Source organism: Anas platyrhynchos, chromosome 23 (genome assembly GCF_047663525.1).
Source record: "Anas platyrhynchos isolate ZD024472 breed Pekin duck chromosome 23, IASCAAS_PekinDuck_T2T, whole genome shotgun sequence".
Classification (NCBI taxonomy): Eukaryota; Metazoa; Chordata; class Aves; order Anseriformes; family Anatidae; genus Anas; species Anas platyrhynchos.
In genome coordinates, this window is record NC_092609.1 from 1,861,393 (window position 1) to 1,883,648 (window position 22,256).

The following is a 22,256-nucleotide window of genomic DNA, read 5'->3' on the forward strand; positions in this document are numbered from 1 at the left end:
AAGGCGCCCAGCAGCAGCTCTGGAGAACCCCCAGGTAGCTGCCGGCAGCCAGGAGAGCGCTAGGTTGGCTTCAGAAGTGCCTCGGGATCGCTGCGTGGCAGGAGGACGCGGGGGTTTTGGTGCTAGGTGCATTTTTTGGGGGAGAAAAGGGCTTTCCGAAGTGGGAAACTCTGCTCATCTTGGCGTGATTTGAGCTAATTAAACCCAGCGTTCGTTTCACAGAGCTGGTGTTGAGTTATCCGGCATCACCTGGAGACGTTGCCCCTCGGTGCGAGCAACCCAGGGCTGCTTTTATGGCACGTGCTGTGAGATTTGGGTCTGTTTTAGGAGGAATCGGGGCTTGCAGGTAAATATTACGGAGTTGAGAAGTTTCCTGCAGTCGTTGAGGGCTTTGCTTGGGTTGTGCGTCCAGTCTGGTCCTTAAAAACTGGAGGTTATGTGAAGTTTGAGGGCCCACGGGTGGTGCTGGTGATACCGTGCGATGCCTGCAAGCTCCTCTTGTAGGGCAGACCGCCCGGTGCTGGGGCAGAGGCAGCAAAAATGGGGCGATTTTGGGTGTCTGGGAGCTCCTCCGGCCTCAAATCGCTGCACGTTTCTTGGAGAAACTCGTCCATTTCTCCACGAACTCACCCGACCTTCTTTTGAATGCATATTTCTGTCAGATCCGGGGCTTGCAAGCGTTGCCTAAACTTGTTCGCTGCAGAGGAGAGCAGAACTAGCTTCGCGGGCGAATATGAATCCTGTTCCCCTTTCCCCTTCTGCCTTGGAAACAGATTTATTTCATTTTTTTTCTCCTTTTCTTGCCTTTTAGATGCTTTCCAGGCGGTTGCCCTGAGACGGGATGTGCTTACGGGGAGTGAATATCCCTGTGGGAGAGTGGGTGCTGTAGGATGGCGATGGGTTCTGTGGCTTTGCGGGTTGAATTTTCCTATTTTTTTGGATTTTTTTTTAAAAATATGTTTTTGTGGCACTTAAAACTCCTTGCCACCTCTGCGTGGCTGCGTGTGCTGCTGGCTCTCTGACTCTAGGATGAAATTAAAGGATTTTGGTGCCCGCGAGAGGTAAAAGGACAGGTACCCAGGTGGGTGCTCAAATAGACAACTGAGAAATCTCCTATCTTAAAGGAAATCACGCTTTTTTTTTCCCCTTCTTTACCTGATTCCAGGCTCAGGTCAAGGTGTTCCAAATCCCGGAGATTTTCACCCAGTTTTCCTTTTTTTTTTTTTAACGAGCTGACAGAAACTTCCGTGCTGGGAGCAGCTCTGGGTGCGTGCAGGTGCTGTGCAGGGGCAGGCTGCCACCAGGAGCTCCCTTACAGCTCCCTCACAGCTCCCTCTTGCAGAAGAAACTCTTTGGAAACCCTGAATTTGCCCCAGAAATGCTCAGGTAGGCACTCCCAGGTCATTTTCCTCCCTCGCACGCTGCTGACAGACAGAAATCGGGCAGCCCACGTGCGAGCACGGCGACTGGGGGAGGTTTCCCAGGGCTCAACAATTGCCCTGCTGCTCCCAGGACTTTCTGAGCCTGCTCCCCAGGATGTTTCACTCCATCCCCAACAGAACCTGCCTTTTTTTTTTTTTTTTTCCTGGTGTTTCTGCCTTCCAAAGGACATTGTGTTGGCTCAAAGGCAAAATCTAATTTGCCTCTCGACATCCGTAACGTTGGGCTCGCTCCGGAGGAAACCCTGGAGGCTGAGATGCGTCTTTCCCATCTGATACCAAGCGAGGGCAAGGTTACAGAGGGAAAAGAGTCACGCTGTGGCCTGCTGCCCACCTGCAAATCGCTCAGAATACTTTTTCGTGCGTTTTAGTTCAAGGTTTTAGGCATTGGAGGCGCTGCGAGCTCTCGCCGAGGACTTGTATTTATCTCAGAATAGCCCAAGGGAGTGCTCCGGGCCTGGGGAGGGTAAAGCACTGCTCTGACACTAAAAATAGAGCTGGCAGCGTTTCTTTTGTAAATCAGGCTCTATTTTTTTTTTTAAACCATGCACTTTTTGAAGCCCTGCTGCTGCTGGGATGCTCTGCAGAGTGGGATCCCGGCTGGAGCGAGGAGATTTGCGGTAGCAGAAGCTCCCTGAAGGGAGCCAAACTTGGAATAGAACAACCCCTTTTTGGCTTTGGGGGCTCCAGTTTTTGCTGCCTGCTGGCTGGAACAATTTTGGGAGGACTCCTCGGTGCCAGGTAAGGCTCTGCTCGCTCTCCTGGTGTGGAGCAGCCCACGTGGGAGCTGCCTTCTCGGTGCCTTTTTGGGGTGAAATCCCAGCCTTCTTCAAACCCCTGAGAGGCTTCGTTGGGTTCAGGGCAGCAGCCCCGTCTCCTCTCCCTGCTCCAGCCGCCCAGAAGATGGTCCGTGTTCGCTCTGATAGGCAGCACTAATGCAATTAGGGAGGATTTGTTCGTTTTAATCATTTAAGAGCTGGCTGGCGGCTCTGTAGCTCAGGAACTTTGGTACTGCTCATAACGCCTGGGCTGGGGGCAGCGCAGTTGGTTCTTGTGAGCCTGGAGGGCTAAAGCAGAGTTTAAAAAGTTGTACTTTTGCTACTTAAATTGCTGGTGAAAACGTAAATTTGTTTTCCTGCGTCTCGGCTGTGGTTTTAAGCAAACATTTAGGAGCACGTGATGCTTTTCTGGGGGTAGGGCTGCGTGGCTTTGCTGCAGGGGGGTGATTTTTGGGAGAGTGAAGTGTTATTGTGGGAGCCAAGCGGGTCTGTGTAAAACCCCAAACGTACCCTGCAACTTCGGGCACCTTCAGAGACAAAATAGACCCTCAGGATCTGCCACTTGTGGAGTTGCTGGTGCTGGTCACACTTAGGATGCGTTAATTCAAATAAAATAACAAAAGGCACTGCTGGAGGCTCACCTGGTGCACTCAGCGCCCTGCTGGGGGCAGAGCTGGGGCTGTTAGCACCGGGATACAAGAGCAGCTCCTCTCCTAAAGCTCTGCTCTCGCCCTTTTCCTTCTTTGGGATCATTCAAACAGCTCGCAGAGCGTATCAGCACGTCTTGCTGCTTGCTACAGGTGGCTGGTTTAAAGAATAAACGTAGAATTGTAGCTGAACTTTGGAAATTAAAGTTTACAGTTCTCCTTTTAACGTAAATTATGCAGGAATACTTCTAGCTGAACTTTGATTTATAAATTTTTACAGTTCTCCCTTTAACATAAATTATCCAGGAATGCTTCTAGCTGAACTTTCAATGTATAAGTTTTTACAGGTCTCCTTTTAACATGCTAAATTATACAGCAATGCTTAACAGGAACAAGAAAACAAGAAGATATTTATGAGAATGGGATGGGCAAACTCTGTCCTTACCTGCCAGTGTCAAGTAAGCACGTTGCGAGTTTGAAAAGCAGCTGGATTTGGTTTCGTGTCTGCTGGAAATGTTGAATTCTGTAAAAGGTGGATTTTTTTTCCCCAAAAAGGTGATGTTCTGAAGGTTTCTCTCCCGATGTGGCAGGTCAGCAGGTAAATCTGTGAGGTTTGTGTCTGTGTAATCAGGCAGGAAGCAATGGGTCAGTTCTTGATCTCATTCTTGGTCTTATTTCATGCCGATTTGATGCAGCACCCGGACTTAGGGTGGGTTTTTAGTAATTGCTTTTTCCTTTAAAGCTGCAGGATTTAAAGTAGCGTGGTTCTGGAGTTATTAAAATGATGTAAAAGACACGGGGCGGTGAAGCATCCCCTGGATGTTTCCGTGCTGCTCGTTGGCATCCTGGCTGTGGCTGGAAGGACTCTGGTTGTGGCTCGGCGTGGAGGAGGGGCTTTAGCCCACTGCTGTTGGGTTTTGTCACGCTTTGGGACACAAGAACAGATCAGGAGGGAGGGGATGATAGATATTTTGGCTTCAGCCAGGCACCTTTGTGGTCTCAGGAGTCCCTTCGAGGTCTCTGCCCCCAGGGATTTCGGGGCTCCCATCCCAGCTGGCGCCGTGTTCCTTGCCCCAGACTACCCAAAGCCCTGCAAACCCGGTCGCCCACTGGGTAAGATCACCAGGAAGATTTCTGTTAGCAGAGAAACCTGCCACTTAGCCCCTTTATTTGTAACAGGATTGTCAACAGCCCGCGTGTCTCACGCTGCAAGGCCAGTTTACGAAGGGAGAAGCCTCCCCTTTTTCTGCTAAATACCTCCACTTCGGGATCAGCTCCAAATCCTTTCCATCCTTTTTTATCTCCTGCCAGTCAAACGAGCTCTGCACCCACGTACCCTGCGGACTCTGGATCTGCACAGGATCAGTGTCAGGCCGGTGGTGGCATTTTCTTTCGTGCGTGGTTCCTCGATGCACCTTTTACATGGTTTATTCCTCGTCCTGATGTTCTGATTTAATTGTCCAGCCTGAGCTTAGCAGAACGAGGATGTTCTTTCTGTGTCATCCCAGCGTTTTGTGTTCCCGTTTGAAGCCGCGGTGCCCCGCTATCAGCAGCGCGGTGATTACAGGAGCGATAGTCCAAGGACGTTGCTCTGCAAAGTGCTAATTCGGGTGTTTCTCTTCTAGCCCCAGATAATATCCCTAGCTGCAGCATTACCGCTGGCTTGGAGGCAGCCTGCAGGGCTCGAGTCGTTTTGCTGCTGCTGGATGCTTCGTTTGGGCAGCCCCCATCCCTTCCTAGACGTGGGTTTGGGTTACAGCACCAGGGAGCTCTCGTTACGGCCTCAGCAGCGTCAGCGGGCATCACTGCTCTTGTTTTATTTCTTTATTCTTATATTTTCCCCCAAGAGCCTTCCATTATTGTTTTATTTTCCCATTTGTTCCACGCCAAGGTGCTTCCCTCCTCCGAAATTCCGTATTCAGGTGAGCAGCGCTGCACAATTCGATGTCATCTTCAGAGATGATGGATATGTGACCGCTTTTCCAGAGGAGTCAGACCTTAAAAACCAGCCTGAGCATCAAATCAGGCTCAATGCTGCACGTGGAGGGGGAGCCAGGATGCTCCCCGAACGTTTTTCATTTCAGGAAAGGCAATGAAACCACTCGGGCAAACATTATGACAGAGACATTTAGCAACTTGAGGTTAGGAATTGTGTTTATTGCCTTTTTTTTTTTTAGTTTTGAAATTAAATATTACTTGGTCGCGATAAATAAACGTTACGCCTTGTTTCGTGGCAAGCTTCTGTGCAAATTCTGCGCCTGCCTGAGAAGAAGAAACCATTACTTTGTGCTAAAAGTGATGCTGTGCCCGTTGGGACATCCCAAATCTGCTTTGGGGCTGAGTTCATCCTCCTGCAGTCAGCACAAACACCGCGTTTTGTCCTTGTTATCGAGCTCGCCCAGGTGTTGGTGTGAATTCAAAGCGTTTCTCCGGTCGCTCTACAGCATCGTGGAGTAAAATGGCAGGGCTGAATCCCGACAGAAATCCCCTTCCAGCCTGGCTTGAAGCCCGTTCATCACGGAGAAAGAAATGAGAGCTCCTTATTGATACCCGGAGAGATTCGGGGAGCTGCCTGGAAGTACCACTGCAATAAATAACTTTCCGAGCTGTGCTGGAGGGGCAGGAGTAAGTTTGCTCTGGCTGTTATTAGGAGGATAAATGGAAACGGGCGATTTATTGCTCCGATTCTCTTAACAAATGAGGGTGATGAGCCATGAGACCTTGATTTTACAGCGATGAGCACTTACCGAGCGCATCGTCCTGGTCCTTGGCAGTTAACAGTTGCATCGCTCAGCTTAAAAGCTTTTTTATTTTTGGTTGAAATACCTGACATTCATCGAGCGACCCGAGGCGTTCTCTGAGCCTCAGTCTCTTCAATCACCGGGGCCCTTTGACTGCTGCGACGCGTCCCTCGTTGCACGGCTGCGTTTGTGAAATCCCAGTGCTTCTGAGCCACTTCTTCCTCCTCCTTGTCTCACCGAGGGAGTGGAGAGAGCCAGCTCCTGTCTGCAGCACCAAAACCCAGCGCAGGATCGGACCCCAGGCTTCAGGTGCCGCATTGGAGCAGCCCCTGCCTCTCGTGCAGCTCCATTTAACTCCACGTGCGTGTTCCAGGAGTCCGTAGGCATATGGCAAGTACAGAAATCCACATTTCTTGGCCTTAAAACCACCAAAGGAAAGCAGGAATGGATGGTGGCCCCTTCCCACCCCCGGAGGTGCCAAGGATGGAGGTGGGACCGCGATGACTCCGCTTCTGGTGCCCGTTGTGTGCTCCTGGTGATGGAGGAGGCACAGATCTCGTGGAGTGCCCTCTGCTTTCCCAGCAGGTCTGGCTGGGATTCTAACACACGGGGGATACGGGAAGGGATGAGTGTGCTGAAAATAACCGCAGGGAACATGTTGCAGGATCCCTGGCTCAGCGAGCCGCTAACCAGAAGGCAGGAAGAAGGAACGGCGTGGAAACAACGTGCGTCGGGAGGATTCACAGCAGCTTACATCCCTCGGGATAAAAACCAGCAGGCAGCAGCGAAGTTTGGGTCGATCTTACACCTAAAACGGAGCAGTTGGTGTCAGCACCTGCTCGCCTCTCGCTCTCCTCCTCCCCCGAGCCATCGGGGCTCGCTCCTTTCTCCTTTCTGGCTCTGCCATCTTGAGCGTGCCGAGCACGGCGTGCGGTTCCTCAATTTGCTGAAATGGGAACTGTCAGCGTGGCGAAGGCAAACTCCCTTCAACTAAACCTGCCTCGAGCTCGTTGCAGCCCGTGGATGTAAAGAGCGTTGCTTAAGCAACCGTGTAATACAAGATCAATTCCCCAGCCGGCCCCCAGGGACTCCTTTTAGGTAGCTGTTATTCTCCTCGTGGTATTTATCATTTTAAAGATGATCACGCGTTGTTTATCTTCACCATGGGGAAAACACGGAGCAGCGCTGAGTTTTATTTGCAGCTTGTAGCATAAATGAGATTGATGGGCTGCTTTTCTTCCACGCTTCGAGCTTCACGGCTACTTTTGGTGGGCAAGAGATCTTAGAAAGGGGATGCCAGAGAGGGGAAGACTCAATTCTTCCCAGCATTTGACATTAAAGGAAGCAGCAGCAACATCTTGCAGGGTTCGTAGGTGTCCCTGCTCACCCGGGGAGGAGAACAAATGGTGCTGAGCCCGGCGGAGAAGACAACCGGCGGCTCTGGAGGACGCTGGTCTGCAGCAAAACCCTTCCTCCGAGCTCCTGCTGCCAGGAGGACAGGGAGAGGAAGCTGTGCTCATCGTTCCTCAGGCTGGCTAGGCTCTGATAACCAGAGCTGGTGGGAAAAACGCTGCTTCTGCGTACAAAACCATCACGTTTGGGTAAAATCTTGTGGATTTTGCGTTGTGCTGGTGGAGATCCTGCCCTGGCGGGGCTGCGCTGCAGCCTGGGGGGACGGAGCACAAACCGAGGGGGTTTTTGTTGGGGTTTTTTTTGTTTTCTGGTAGGGACACAAACCCGTCTGACTTCCGTTTGCAGCAGCACAAATATTTCATTATAAATAGCCGCGGTAAATTGACCTACAAGGGAAGATTCTCTCTCCTTTATTTTTGGCACCCTGAGTCAGTTGTTTTCTCGACCCAGGTTGGCTGGAGAAACGGAGGGTAAAATCATCCCAAACTGCATTTAATGTTAAAATAGTGGATGTGAAGTTAATAATTGATCTCTGTAACATCAGCTGAAAAGGCTGTGTGGGAAAAGCCGCCCTGTATGGCAGGAAAAAGTGTTGGGATCCTTTGGGTCTGGATTTCTTCAGCCTGGGTACGGGGTGAAGTTGGAGAGCAGCCCCGATGGCTCTCCTGCTGCCTGGGCACCCCTGGGTGCGAGCACCCAGCTTCCCAGCTGGCTCCCGAAGTCTGCTTGATAAACTTCCCGAGCTGCTCATCCTGAAAAGAGTGAATAACTCGAATTTGGGTTACTTGTGATTGCTTTTAGTGCTTTTTTCTTCTTTTTGCCTCGCCTTTTAGACCCGTAGCGGGGTGCCGGAGCGTTTCTGCGTGCCCCGTGCTCTGCTGTCTCATGCCTTGGTCCTTATCTACAACACGCAGGGCTCTTGCCCTGCACAGTCGTTACTCTAAATGCCTTTTTTTTTTTTTTTATCTTGGCTGGAAGAGAAGGGACAGCGTGGTCTCTGTAGTGAAATAATCCCCACCTCCGTGCTGCCCCAACCGTCTGTGGCATTTGGGAGCTGGATGCTGGAGCGAAGGTGGCTCGAGTTCTGCCCCCGGGGTGGAGAAGAAGGGAATCGGCTGCTTTCATCGTTGTAATATTGAAATGTGCTGAAAATGGAGCTTTGCAGACCCAAAATGGGGTGGCCACAGCTCAGCGCCTCTGCCTGTCAGCGGGATGGACGGGAGAAAATCAGCTTCTTGGTGGGACGTCCCCGGGAGGTGTGCCTGAAGGCTGCCGTCAGAGCGCTTCGGTTGGAGTGCAGCGTATGAAATGGCTCCTCACAGCCCCAAAAAATGGGTGAAAGCTCTGCGTTTGGACCCCAGACTGCCCTTTGAAGCGGCCTCGTGGGCTTTGCTACTTCTCTTCATGAGCCCGAAGATGCTCAGTGCCCTGCAGCTGCGTTTTGGGGGACACCGCGAGGAAGAAGCACGAAGCAAGCTGGAGGATTGCCCGCAGGGGGACACAGGGCGAGTGCCACGGAGCAACAATCCTCTGCCTGAGCTGCTCGAGGAGTTAAATCAGGGTGGTGTAAAACTCGGTGCAAAGAGCTCTTAAAAAAGAAGAAAAAAAAAACCACAATTTTCTTTCCTGAGGTGTCAGCTCCGCTCTCGGTTGCTGCTGTTGAGCTGACGCCTCCCTGCGAGCTGTTTGTAAGCCACCAGCTTCCCAGCTCCCTTTCCAGCAGAAAGAGTGGAGTCATCTGTGGGACTTTCCTCTTTTTTTTTTCAGTTTTTGTCCTTTTTTTTTTTTTCAGCAGGGCTAAAACACCACCGAAGGATGCCGTGATGCTTTTCTGGAAGCCTTTAATTGCAAAGGACGCTGCCAGCAGAACGACTTCTGTCCCCCAAACGTGCTCATTACCTAGGGAAGATTTTTCTGTGAAAAAGGAGCTGAAATCCTTGGCTTTGGGATTTTCTCAGAAGCCAACCGGTGCCCGCTGAGCTCGTCTGCGTGGTGCTTGGCACGCTCGGCTCTGCTGCACTGCTGAGCACGAGGCTGGGGGCCAAAAATCCATCGCCCTGCTCGCTGCCCTGGGCTGGGAGCCGGTCCCAGTTGTTATCACAGGTTGTGGATCCCTCCAGGAAAAAAAACAGCCAGGCAGAGATCACCAGAGGGATCCTAGAAGGATGCTTGCGTGCTCCTAGAAGGATGTGTTTGCAGTCCTTATAAAAGATGGAGTTGGGCTTTGTCTAAACAGCCCCTTGAGGCTGTTTCTGCTTTCTGGGGCGGCGTTAACCCCAAAAGAGAGCTCCTGGGCTCCTGTCCAGGTGGCTCCCCTTCCCCATTGCTTCTGTTCTCGGGACACCGATTATTTTTTCGGGAGCAACGGAGCTCACAGGGCACCATTTTCCCTGAAATTACATTTTAAACCCAACGAAACTCTTGAATACAACGCAAGGTACAGAAACTTCTGCAGAAACTCCCTGCTTGCGTCTCCTATAACACTCCCTCTTGTCTGACGGTCGTCCTGGCAGCAGGGCTGGCTGTGTTTGGAATCCCTTTTTCCAACCAAAGAAGCCCAAAGCACAGGAGTTCGGGTACTCTTGCAATGATCTACCCCTGGAAACCCGGGATGAAAAATACCTGCGTGTTCACCGAGCAGCCAGAACCCCGGGGAGGCTTCGCATCCATCTGCAAAGCCACTTCTTAAACTAGGACACCTCAGGTTCCGCTGGGGGAAACCATCTGCCTGGATCACGGTTTATGGCGAATATTTTCCAGTGGTTTGAGCACACAGCAGCCGCCCGGTGGTTTTATTTCCTTCTGACATGTTCATGGAGACGCTGCTCGCTGGCATCCGTCCCGTCGTTCATTTATTCTGCTCTGCTTCAGGTCGTTCTGGCGTGTGTGGTGGAGAAGATCGAACGTCAGCTCCTTCCAGCATCCTGGGATGCTAAAATCTGTTACGGTGCCCTGCAGAGGGGATGCAAACCGGGCTCAGCAGGGCTTTGCTGCTGTATGAGATTAAAAACGAGGCATGAGGGGGGATTTTCAGGATGCTGCGATGCCATCGAGCAGGATGAGAGCAGACCCTGGGCACGAGCTCCTTCTCCCAGGCGGTGGTGGGGAGGCAACGAGGTGCTTTGTCCGGCGTAAAACATGGCTGTAAAGTTCCCAAGCTTCTAATTTAGCAGGTTAAATGCATTTTGGAGATCCGGGAGCAAAGTGAGTCAAGTGTTTTCCTTTTCACAAAGGGTAAAATGACACGTGTGCCTACGTGCGTCGAACCTGGGTCAAACTATTGCATAAACAAGCTGTGAAACCTCGCTTCTAATTCCCTTTTCTCTCTGTTCCAGAGCCTAGCCCAGCTAGAGAACCTGTGCAAGCAGCTCTATGAGACCACAGACACTGCGACACGGCTCCAGGCAGAGAAAGCCTTGGTTGAGTTCACCAACAGCCCAGACTGCCTGAGCAAGTGCCAGCTTCTTCTGGAGAGAGGGAGTGTATGTAAAACAAAAAAAAACTGTGCAAAAGGGACCATGGTGTGTTGGGTGGCCCCAGGTGTGGTGTGCAGGGTTTATGTTGCACACCCAGTGCACTCGAGGGCTTTTATCTCTGTTTGTGGGCATCTCTGCCAAAGAAAGTGTGGGATCGGAGAGGAACCAGAATCCACCAGCAGCAGGATGCAGAATCCACCAGCAGTAAATCCTCCCTAACTTAAAAGCAGAAAGTTTTTCTTCTTTTTAAGTGACCGTTTGATTTTTACTTAGTTCCAGCAGAAATAATTGAATTGCTTTGCCACGAGATCTTTCAAGATTTGATTTTTTTGGCAGAACGTGCGCCCAGCTCTCCTATCGATCAGCTTGGTCACAAAAATAGGAGACGTTAAGCAGAGTGTCGGAAAGAATCAGGCCTCCAGGAGGAGGAGGAGGTGGTGAAGGGAGGGGGAGAAGAGTGACACTTCACAGGCTTGGCAAACTTGTACAAAGCAGAGTTGTTTTTTTTATTATAAGGAATTCTCTATAAGTTTTTTGGATTTCTTTGGAGTGAAAAATAATGTGAACTTCAATCAATTTAAAACAAGTGGATTTGAAACTCTTCTGCTGGGAGCTAACAATCAGTTTACCTGAAGAGAAATGATTTTTTTTAGGAAAGTTTCTGAAGTCTGGCTCCATACCAGACGGTCCTTGGAAGCGCTGGAATAAGTGGATTTCCTGCATCCTGGATGCTGTGCTTTCCACACCACATATCACAGAAATTAGCCTACAAAACCCTTGCCATTTCCCAGGCTGTAATTGGTGGAATCGGCTGCAACCAGGGGTTTTAGGTGGTTGAATGCCACCATTTGTGTCCCTGAATTAGGTGACAGTTCACCAGTCTGTGTGCTGTTCCATAAGAAATACATTTTAACCTGTATTTAGTAATCAGGTGGAAGTCATAAGTGCTTCTTAATGCATAGGATCATACTGCTATGACTCAGAGTGCTAATAGTCTTTTTTGGGCATGATGTTTTAGCTGACTTCATGCAATTTGACCAGGTTTGCAGTTCTAGGGAACCAGGGCTACCTGAAAGCTGCCAGAATAAAGCCTGCAGGATTTTTGTTTGCAGGGAGGAGTGCTTGTTTTTCCCAAAGTTATTCCATTCAGATAAATACCCTGTAAGAGATGCTGCCCCACAGTGCAGCAGGAATTGCTCTTGCCTGTCCTGCTTTGTGCTCCTGGAGCCAGCCTTGTTCTGCTCGGGTTCTGCTTCTGCTTGGGTTCAATTCCATTATCTTCCTATCTTCATAAGCTTTTCCTTTCTTGAGCACTTTCTTTGAGTGTTTTGGTTTACTTTAGTGTCTGCAAAAACAGAATAAACACTGTGTAGAGGATTTAGACTTAAACTAATGTCTTAAACTCGACTTTCCAGCGAGCAGTTAGCTCAACATTCACCACTGCTGCTTGATCTCCTTGTTCTGCAATGTGCAATAAATGACTTTTTTTTCTCCGCAGTCGTCCTACTCCCAGCTCTTGGCAGCTACATGCCTTACGAAGCTCGTGTCACGCACAAACAACCCCTTACCGTTGGAGCAGCGAATAGATATTCGTAAGTGCAAGACTTAATTTTTCTTACCAAATGAATGTTAATGATTATTGCACGCACTTTCAGCCACAAGTGGGAGGCTTTCTGCAACCTACTGTGTTTTGCAGTGGTTTGGGCATCCCAAGGTATGGAGTGAAAAGAAACATTTTTCTTAGGTGTCATCTTCTGTGTTATTAGCTAGCAGAGCTCAAGGCTGAAGACCTAGAGTTCTTCCAGATGTAAGGGAATGACAGCCCTGTGGCTTGTGAATAAATCTTCGTAACGTTTCTTGGGGAAGGTAAAATATGCATGGTGCTCTCCCCTTCTGAGGACATGCTTTCAAAACTGAAAATCCTTTATGGCTCTCTGAAATAACATTGAGAGTATTTCCTAAGGGAGCAGTCGGTCTGTCACAGCACTCTCCTGGAGAATGACTGATGCTTCCTCTCCTCCAAGGAAGAGTCTGAACGCCATTCAGCCTGCTTTCATTTTTAGAAGCGATGTGATAAATGATCATCCCTGAGGAGAGGTCTTGTAAACCTTTTCAGCTTTTCTTCTTATTTACACGTGCATTCAGAGGGCTGGATTTAATCTGGTAATACAAAATTAGTTAGGTTTTGGGGAGGAGCTCATACCTGTCTCTAACCTCATCCCAGATTTGTTCCACAGCTCCAGTGCCTTAAAAGAAAGGAATAAATAGGTCAATGTTTTCATCTGTCTGCAGTGATGATTGTTTTTTGGATTTTTTTCTGAAACAGCTTTCAGAAAGATACTTTTCTCCTAATAGCGTTAACCTCTCGGCTCCAGCTGCAGTGTTTTTGTCTACAGCTAAACCTCTTCTCTGTGTTTCAGGGAACTATGTGCTCAACTACCTTGCCACTAGGCCAAAGCTGGCAACGTTTGTCACGCAGGCACTAATCCAGTTGTATGCCAGGATCACAAAGTTGGGCTGGTTTGACTGTCAGAAGGATGAATATGTCTTCAGGAACGTGATTACAGATGTCACAAGGTTTTTACAGGTCAGGATTTAAGGCGAATACACGTGTTGTGGGATGTGGAAGTTCATGTATTTTCAATTATCGTTTTGCACCTTAGAATCCTCTGTCCAATATTTCATCTCCTGTCCTTGGCTGAGTAATGACTCCTATGGCTAAGAAGCTCAAAACTGACCTATCCTGCCAGTTGCCAGAATTTAAAGCTTGGTGGGGCAGGGATTTATTTCTGGAAAGTGCCAGCGTTAGTATTCAACGGTGAGAAAAGTAGTTTAGTGTTCCAGTTGCACAACTCTCCTTTAAAGCCCTCAAATACACCGTGCTGAGCGGTGCAAAATGGTAAACACACGGGCTTATTGTCTGCAAGAGCAGCATGTGCCATGCCTGACTTCCTTTCATTGATTGTTGCAGTGATACGTCATGCAAGCGGCTTTTTATCTGAGTTACCATAACAAAATGTAGCTTAAAATTAGCCCGTTCCACAAATGGTATTGTGAACAATTTTCTTTCGAAGTCTTGGCTGTAGTTGCATAGATCTATGTGCTGGTTTGTTCCCGCCCCAAAGGAGTGTGCAGGTAGAATGGTTCATTCCTATCAACAGCTCTCCCCAAACTGAAACTTGGGTCCAGAGAGATCAGGAATTCCTGTGACAGCGTGGATGCTGATTTATTTGCTCCGAAATTTTAACCAGAATAGAAAGTTGGAGGAATAAGACAAAAGAGAATGAAATAACCAGAAATTCCAAGCGTGGAAAAGGAGATACATTGTGCACAAGGCTTTAATTCTGAAAATTTTAAGTTGTTTGCAGTGAGTAGTATCTAAAAGGTGTTGAATGATTCAAAGATCATGCTCCCTTCTGTTCCTGCGTGCTCAAGTTACCTCTTGGGGCTACTAGTGGGCAGGAGGATGTATCATTTTTTTCAGCTATGGGCTCAGCAAGGTTTTCCAGTGGCTTCTGTGTAGATACCATGTAAGTACTAAGGCTGTTATCAAGAGATGGCTGCCGTAAAGAAGTAGCCAAGGTTGCAAGCCTAAATATTCTTGAATTTCTCTGTTTCAGGTGAGTTCAGTCTTGGGAATTGGAGAAGAGATCAGGGCAATTCGAGCAGAAGGTTGAACTAGGAGAAAAAGAACAAAAAAAAAAAACACAGTTATTAGCTACAGCACAGAAACTGGGGCAAAGGAACAATACAGGTTGTTCCTCTTAAACCATTTGATAAATGAAATGCCATTTCGAGTGAAGAGGTGTCTGTAACAGACTCATCTCACAATCGGGCCCTTGTTGGCAGTCTCAAGTGAAGCCAGAGGCTGAAAGGGCTGCGAAGAATGGACTCCCTTCACTGGGAGATAGGGTGTCCTTTCAGCTCTAGGGTCGTGGGGCTGGTGTGTGGCGAATCTTGGTCAGCTGCTCCTCGTATTGTTCAAGGCCTGTAGTTGAAAAAGAAAAGTTTATTTCCCAGAGTTTTCATCTGGCAACTTTAGTAGTGGGGCATCTGGACCATCAGGAAGCCGCAGAAGTTTTTGCATGTTTTACCACAGCCTCTGTTAAAATTAAGCAAACTAATTTTAAAAAGAAGATTAACAAGTAAATAAATTTTTGTGCTATATCCCAACCCTGAAAAGATGTGGATTAAGCAATTTTAAAAGTCTATTTTTGTTCGCTCGTGTTACCAAATTCTTTAGAAACCTTTGCATTGTTAATGAGATGAAGTATTTCAAAAGCACATTTAAATTCTGTTTGGTATTGCTCCGAGGCTTTTTCCCACTCATAATACTGCAAGGATAAAGCATTTCTAGTAGAGAAACATGTCCAGAAATCTTCCAAACAGAAAAGCCATTGAACAACTGTGAAGCTCAAAGAAAACACCCCACCACTAACTCCTTTCCCTGTCCTCTCCTTCCTCAGGATAGTGTAGAGCACTGCATCATAGGAGTGACAATCCTGTCCCAACTAACTAATGAAATTAATCAAGTAAGTGCTACAGCCTTCCTCAGTGAAGTAAGTGTCCAATTTTCTCATTCATATTGTTGTGTCCTGCTGTGTCTGTGCATTGTTTGCTTTTATTTTGGGGGTTGTTTTTGGACGGGGGTGTTGTGTAGTAGGCGCTTTGGGTTGCTGTGGGGTTTTTGTGTTTTTTTGTTGTTTTTTTTTTTTTACACAATCATTTACTTGTGTGGTAAGATGCTGAAACCTCTTGTCCTGAGGAATTGTCTTTTCACTGGCATCTTCCATCTTCTCTCATGCTTGGATGTAATCTCCTGAGACCAAAAAGGAGGGAACAACGCTGCACAGTCAGTCAAGCCTACCTAGTGAGGACCAAGTCCCAAGCATGAGGGCATCATTAGCACCTCCAGTTGTCAGCCCCTGTGCATTGTTTCACCTCGCAGCGTTCTTCTGCCAAGAAGTGAACGTAGCATCCCCTTCTCGGTCCTGACCAGGCAGATAAAACAAAGAGGATTTGTCAAACTGGAGGTTTTTAAAGCAGCCTTTTCATCCCGCACTAAATTTCATGGTGTTCCCAGCAGACAGTCCTCAGACAATAGAAACTTGTCGGGGTTGAGCACCTGGTGGTGCTGGCTGTTGCTGCAGGAGCCTCTCTGCAGGCTGCTTACCTCCGATGTGATGCAGCCTCCCAGTATTTATCTTAAAAACTGGAATAAGTGGCTTTTCTTGGTGCTTACCTCACTTTCTGAATCAGTGACACAGCCTTTGTCATAGCACCACTGATGGCTACCACTGCCCTAAGAAGTTTGTACGGGTTACCAGCTGTACAATTATCTCCTAATTTTGCAAAGAGGAACGGGTTTTTGTGTAGTTGATATCTTACTAAGGAGGCTGATCTCTTATTTTTGCTGATAAATTGACTAATCCTGGCATCAGAATGGAGAGATCCTTGTGTGGGATTGGAAAGATGATTACAAATCGTTTACAGCTCCAGGAATGGAGATGCTGGAGGAGGTTTTGTCCCGGCCAGGCCAAAACACTGATTTCTCCTGCTGGAATTGATGAATTTCAGCATCCTTGAGCTTCCCAAGCCCTTCACTGTAATCTGAATGGCTTCTGCATCCGTTTCAGACCTAAATTTGCTTTTATTCTTTAAGCCTGGCCTGATCAGTAAATCCAAACCTGCAGCCCTCCTCCCTGTCACGCTGCGTCTCGTTACTGTGACAATTCCCTTGCCCAACCTTTCGTCCATCCTCACTTCATCTCCACAGAGAGCTGGGGTCCTTTGCTTCCATGCATAAATGATGGAAGCAAGTCTGCTTACCCCTGTAAGTTAGCATTCATCTGCCAGCATCTTTGTACAGGGCTACAACTTCTGCTCACACCAGAACTATTGCAGAAACACTCCTGTTTCAGTTCCAGAGCCTCTTCAGATTGATACTTTAAAAAAAAAAGTGATGAATTTAAAGGCTTAAGAAGAGATTTTTGATCAAATACTTTGGCTATTAGATCTGCCACAGTTTACTACTCATTCCTAAATGCACTTTGTGCCAGCCGTTGCACGGGGCTGGATGCAGTGACTCATCTTGGAATGTTTCAAACTGCCACTACTTGCAAAACAATAGCTCTGCCAGCGTGCTTACTCATCAGAGTGGGGTTGTGTACACGTATGTAGCAAAAAATAATAATTTCTGGGGCTTATCCTCAAGCTTTTTCTGGTTATTTAAACTTCTTTTTAAATTGCACGAGAGTGAAGTTTGCTAGAGCTTTGTGTACTAACGCTCACGCTTTAAAAGCTCAGCACACACGAAATAGTGTGCTAGTTGCTGTTCTGGAGCACCAGTTTTCCTCCTGACGTAGTGCACAGACTTGCCTGGAGGTGTGCTGAGTGTTGTAGAAGTTCACTGATTTATGTCATGTGGTCTCGTGGTGAAGAAAAGCGAAATGCTTGTTTGCAAACCCAGAAACATGTGAGGTTTGTAATGACCATGGGGGACAGCAAACAGCACTCCTTTCCTTAAAGACCCTGAAATCTAATCGCATCAGTTGAGGACTGATAATTCAGTTCCAAGAAATCATCTGACAGATTTAGGTGCAGCTCCGATCTGCCACCAGCTCTCAGGAGGAGCAGACCCTCTCTTTCTCATCGATAACACAAAAGATGAGGATGTTTGCCTCCGTCCTCCTCCTTGCAAACAGAGGCATAAACAAACAAGATCCAAGTTCTGTGCATCTCTGCCGGGCTCTAAGCCCTTCAGCTCCATCCCAGATGCGCTGCAGTAACTGATTGCCCTTCAAATAACTCAGCCTGGGCGAGTGGAATTTTACCAGCCTGTGTTCAGACAGACGTAGTATCATTTTGCTCTTCAATCCAGCAAGCAGCCTCCAAGGTGACGTAACCTGTGCTCTCAGGAGCCTTAGCCCATGGTTAGAATGCGTTGATGGAGTCGCTGTAAGACTCTGTTACCCTCTGGAAAGCAACCTGGTGTGTATTTGCCTCCTAAATCATCTCATCTTTTGTATTCTGATACGGTGAGAGGTCCAGAACTGGGGTTTGTAATAGAAATGACAAAGTCCAAACTGCCTGTCACTGGTTAACTCTCCTTCTAGTTTTCTTCTCCTCTGTGCAGGTTCAGGAGGGGCAATGTAAGTGGCCTTATAATTGCTAGTAGGTGACCGTGTGTCTGCCCCACGGCTTCAGGTAGGATTTAACTCTCCAGAGCTCAGAGCACGTCAGAAAGCAGTGCTCAAGTTTCTAAACGACTAAGTTCTGTTGGAAACACCCCCTTTAATCTCTCTTTAGAAGAGATTTAAATGAATTTGAGAGTAGAGCAAACCTGCTTTCTGTCAGGAATAGAGTGGAACCGTGTCGTAAATATTTTAGGTGGAACGTTCCATCGTAAACCAGCCGTGTGCTGTCACCCGTGGAAGAGTTGAGGGCAGTGGAGGAGCCAAAACACATACCACAGATCATACATCCCCCTGGTTTAGCCAGCTGGTGTAATCTCAATCTGGAGAGGGAAACCTCGATGTCCCAGTGCTTCCACAGGGTTCCTGCATGTTCTGCGGTCTTGTTCCAGCTCTGCACATCAGTTCTAAGCGCTGGTTTTCTCTCTGCTCAGGCTGACACTACTCATCCACTGACCAAGCACAGGAAAATAGCCTCTTCCTTCCGAGATTCGTCTTTATTTGATATTTTCACACTGTCATGCAACTTACTGAAACAGGTAAGGAAACTGTCATTTGTCACCTCTCTTGGGGGCTGCGTGGTGGGGTGGCAGACTTTGGGCTGAAGTTACCCATAATAAAACTCTTGGAATCAGCACTCTTGTTCTAAAAGCCAATGTCCTGAAGCTGCTGTTCAGGAAAACTTGGGGGATTATATTAAAGAAGAAAAAAAAAAACAGCACACAAATATGGAGATATCGTAAATATTTTCAAAGATTTTGACTGAACGTACGTGTCTGCACCACGAGGCTTGGGTTATACTTTCGGGGCTTAAAAAATCAGGAGAGAGATGAGGTGTTTGTTTTACACTTCAAATGTCTATGACTTACAATACTGGCCAAGAGGTTTCCTGTAAAATAAGGCTTTGGTTTAAAATCTATATAGTGGGAGAAGAAAAATACTTGTGAAGATGCGTTTAGTAAGTGAAGAGAGGACTGAAGATCATCCTTGATCTTCTTACACCTGATAAATATTCGGCTGTTCTGCGTTCACCATGCTTTTATCTTATGCTAATTATCAACCGAGTTGACTTGCTTTCAGAAAACTTACCTTGGAAGCAGGTGACAATATTCCAGCTGCAGGAGCACATGTATGTTTTGTTAGCAGGCAGAGTATCTAAAGAAAATTCTTGCTCGTGCATCACGTTTCTTTTCTAAGAAGCTCATCTCAAGGTTCTAAGGGTGCCTTCTATAGCAGTACTTTATGGGAGAGCCTACTCCAGTAAACGTAGCAGCAGTTGCACAGGTTGGATTAGTTCAACTTTTATCCTTCCAGCCGAGTGAAGTGTCAAATTGGACAAATAACACAAGAGTGAAAAGCACATTTTATTTTAAAGATCTTTCAAAATGAGCAGCCCTGGTTCCCTCAATAATAGAGGTGGGTGTGTGGGTGTAATTTGATCTCTTTTTTTTATCCTGGTTCACAAAGGAAGCAAGGCTTTGTACAGTTCTGCTGCTTTTTGTTCCCTGTGCACGCATCCTCCTGAACCATAACAGCTCCAGTAACTTGAATTCGATGGCTTATTTCGGATGCGTTTGATGATCAATTAGAGGTGCCAGAAGTAATGGGAATCCTCTGCTTTTGTGGAACAAAGCACCTGAGGAGGTGGCTCAGCTGGGGGAAGGACTGTGGTGCAGGCTTGCCTGTATTTATATGGCAGGGCAGCATCCTAGAAATGCCCAGACTGGCTGGAGAAACTCCCCCAAGTGCTTGTGCTCAGCCAGGAGGCGTGAGCCAGGCTTTGTTAGCCTGCTGTCCCCAGCACTGCACTTCTGCTGCCCTATACGTGTAGCTCTAGCTGAAATCCACAGCTTGGCTCAGGAAGAAGCCTCTGTTTTTCCACCCTCAATCCTCCTGCTTTTGTTTCTTGGGATGCAGCAGCCTAAGGCAGGTGGGAATGTTTTCTGTTGTCTCCTGCAGCATCCTTGTTTCCTGTGATTAAACACCAACCACCCGAGTTCGTTCTTTTATCTCCTGGTAGCTCTCTCTCTTCTCTATATAAAGCAGAAGTTTCCAAGGTGATCCGTTGAAGTGGGGAGGGTGATGGATTGGGCTGCTACAAACTGAGCACGTTTGTAGCAGCAGCCATAAAACACGTGCAGCTAGGCAGCCCCAGAAGAATCCCTCTTTGTGGAGGGGGCGAGGAGGACATTCCAGTGACCATTGGCACGGGTCTTGGCAGTGTCAGTGCGATGCAAGATGTTATTTGCAGTAGACTTAAGTGAGAAGTTTGCTTTGTTTCAGGCCCAGAGCAGTGACACAAAGCACAGAGAGGCTGGCCCTGGAGTGCAGACCTCAGTGCTGCATCTTAGCTGCAGTGAAAGGACCTCGTGTTTCATGGCCATTGAGCTCTTTGTGTCACTTGAGAGAATTCAAGTTCTCCCCGTCCCCAGCAGAGCGCTGTAACTGGAGCAGGGCTTACCCAGATCAGCTGTGCAACAGAAGTGAGCGTGCTCATTTCCATCTGAGGGTTAGGTGGAGCAACAGGATTCCCTGCTGTGAAGTGCTTGTCAAGCAGAAAATGTATTCTTCTGTTTAACCTTAATAAGAATTTCCTTATCTCGTGAATCTCGTGGTATAAGTGCAAGCTGGCAAGCCTGGCTGCCTCTCTGCTGTGTGGTGCAAACCAAGTGAAGAAGGAAGCACTGAGTTTATCCATCTCGCGTAAAGGCAAAGCATGTAGATAATACATGTCTGTAAAAATATGGGATAAAATTTGGGTTGGTGCCTGTGGCATATGATCCTTAGGGTTGCTGTATCCTGTTGATGTGAGTTAGTGCCTCACTCTGAGCCATCACTTGATTTTTTTTTTTTTACTTTCACTTCTTTAATCCACCGTATTTTACAGGCTTCTGGGAAGAACCTGAACCTGAATGATGAAAGCCAGCACGGTCTGCTTATGCAGCTTCTAAAGCTCACGCATAATTGCCTGAACTTTGATTTCATTGGCACGTCAACAGATGAGTCCTCAGATGATCTTTGCACAGTGCAGATCCCAACCAGTTGGAGATCAGGTAACCTTGCTGGAGGAAGAGGGCTAATCTATAGCGTATCAGCTGGAAGTTGGGCTGACTTGATAAAACCTTCTCTTTACTTAAACTTCTGCATACAGTGCCAGATGTAAAGTCCAGCTTTTACAAACGCAGTCCAGTGTGAGTTGCCTATCATGAACTGCACAAATGCTCCTTTACCCTTTCAGTCTTTAACCTGCCAATTCAAGAAACAGTAAATTGTTTAAAATACGCACACATATTTATATATATATATATAAAAAAAATATATAAATAGTAACTCAGGACCTGTTCTTTACGTCTTTGCTTTTCTCACCGGTCATTTTGCAGGCCATTTTACAAATTGCTTTTTAAAAATACTCTCCTGTAATTTTATCTTAGTACCAACGGGATAACTTTATTTTTGGGAAAGCCAGTTTAGTTATGAAACAATGTAAAATCCTTTGGAAATGTTCTTTGAGTGTAGTCCTTTATGTGCCGAGTACGTACACCATTCTTAATCTGGACAGATGAGCATTAGGTGTGTGGAAAGCAGTGCAAGGATGTGTTGTCAGTAAAGTGCTCCATTCTGTTTCAGCATTCTTGGATTCTTCGACCCTTCAGTTGTTTTTTGACCTCTATCATTCCATCCCTCCTTCGTTTTCTCCTCTGGTAAGTCTGGTGTTTCCGTTCCTTACCGATTCCACTACCAGAAGGTGTTGTAGGATTCACCTGGGAGGCTTACGGGTGGTTAAAATGTCACAGGATGGCTTCAGACAGCTCCTTTCTTTTGCTGGCACTGCCCTGTGATCCCCTGACAAAGGGGAGGCTGCTCTGGTTCTGCCACTGCTGCTGGTTTTCATGCACCTGCAGGTTTTGGAAGCGACCTGAGAGCAGCTTGTTTGTTGGAAGTCCAGTCTGCTGCTTTTATCCTTGCGTAGCCTGGAGTCTGTGCTAAATCTGCCAGGAAGCCCTTTTTGAGAGCTGCAGCTTGTTATTTCCACAGTACCACTTAGCTGATCCTAAAACCGTGCTGCAAGTAGGTACCAAGCCTGGGAGCACAAGCGAGGAATGTAATTCATAATTCTCTTTCCACGCTTTAAAACGAGGCCATGTCCCAGTTGGATGAAATGGCCAACAGCACAACTGAACTAAAAGTTTTATTATTTCTTCTTGGAAAAAAAAAAAAGAGTTTGCCTGCCGGGCATTTGTCTAGCTGATAAATATTTTTCATAACTGATGTTAAAACAAAAACATGCCCTTTGGCTATGAAGGGAAGGGTCCTTCAGAAGAACTTTTTCCACTGAGACTCTCAGCACTGCTCATTACGTGGAAGGGTTACTTGCTAATTCTGAATTTAGAGCCTCAGATATTCACGAGAGACTTTTTTTTGTCACTGAACAGAAATCTGAAGCAATTAAGCCTTTAATTGTCCCGAGTCTTTGATCATTAAATGTAAGATCCACCAAGAACAAGGGGCTTCAGGGTGAGGCAGGTAGTTGTTACGCTGGTCGGAGGGAAAGGGCTTTGCCTCCTGAT

The 22,256-nt window shown here is 47.4% G+C and overlaps 1 protein-coding gene across 2 annotated transcripts in view; it reads left to right on the forward strand.

Annotated features, from left to right (window-relative positions):
• Window positions 1-22,256, forward strand: part of XPO7 (exportin 7) — a 42,378-nt gene that overhangs the window by 1,422 nt on the left and 18,700 nt on the right. The window contains exons 2-8 of one of the 2 annotated variants that reach the window (XM_038166910.2): window positions 10,355-10,501; window positions 11,994-12,087; window positions 12,916-13,082; window positions 14,962-15,027; window positions 18,123-18,227; window positions 20,576-20,741; window positions 21,316-21,389. In XM_038166910.2, coding sequence (XP_038022838.1) covers window positions 10,355-10,501; window positions 11,994-12,087; window positions 12,916-13,082; window positions 14,962-15,027; window positions 18,123-18,227; window positions 20,576-20,741; window positions 21,316-21,389 — 819 coding nt within the window. Of the gene's footprint in view, window positions 1-10,354; window positions 10,502-11,993; window positions 12,088-12,915; window positions 13,083-14,961; window positions 15,055-18,122; window positions 18,228-20,575; window positions 20,742-21,315; window positions 21,390-22,256 lie in introns of both variants that reach the window. The other variant, XM_038166909.2, reaches the window with a different exon arrangement.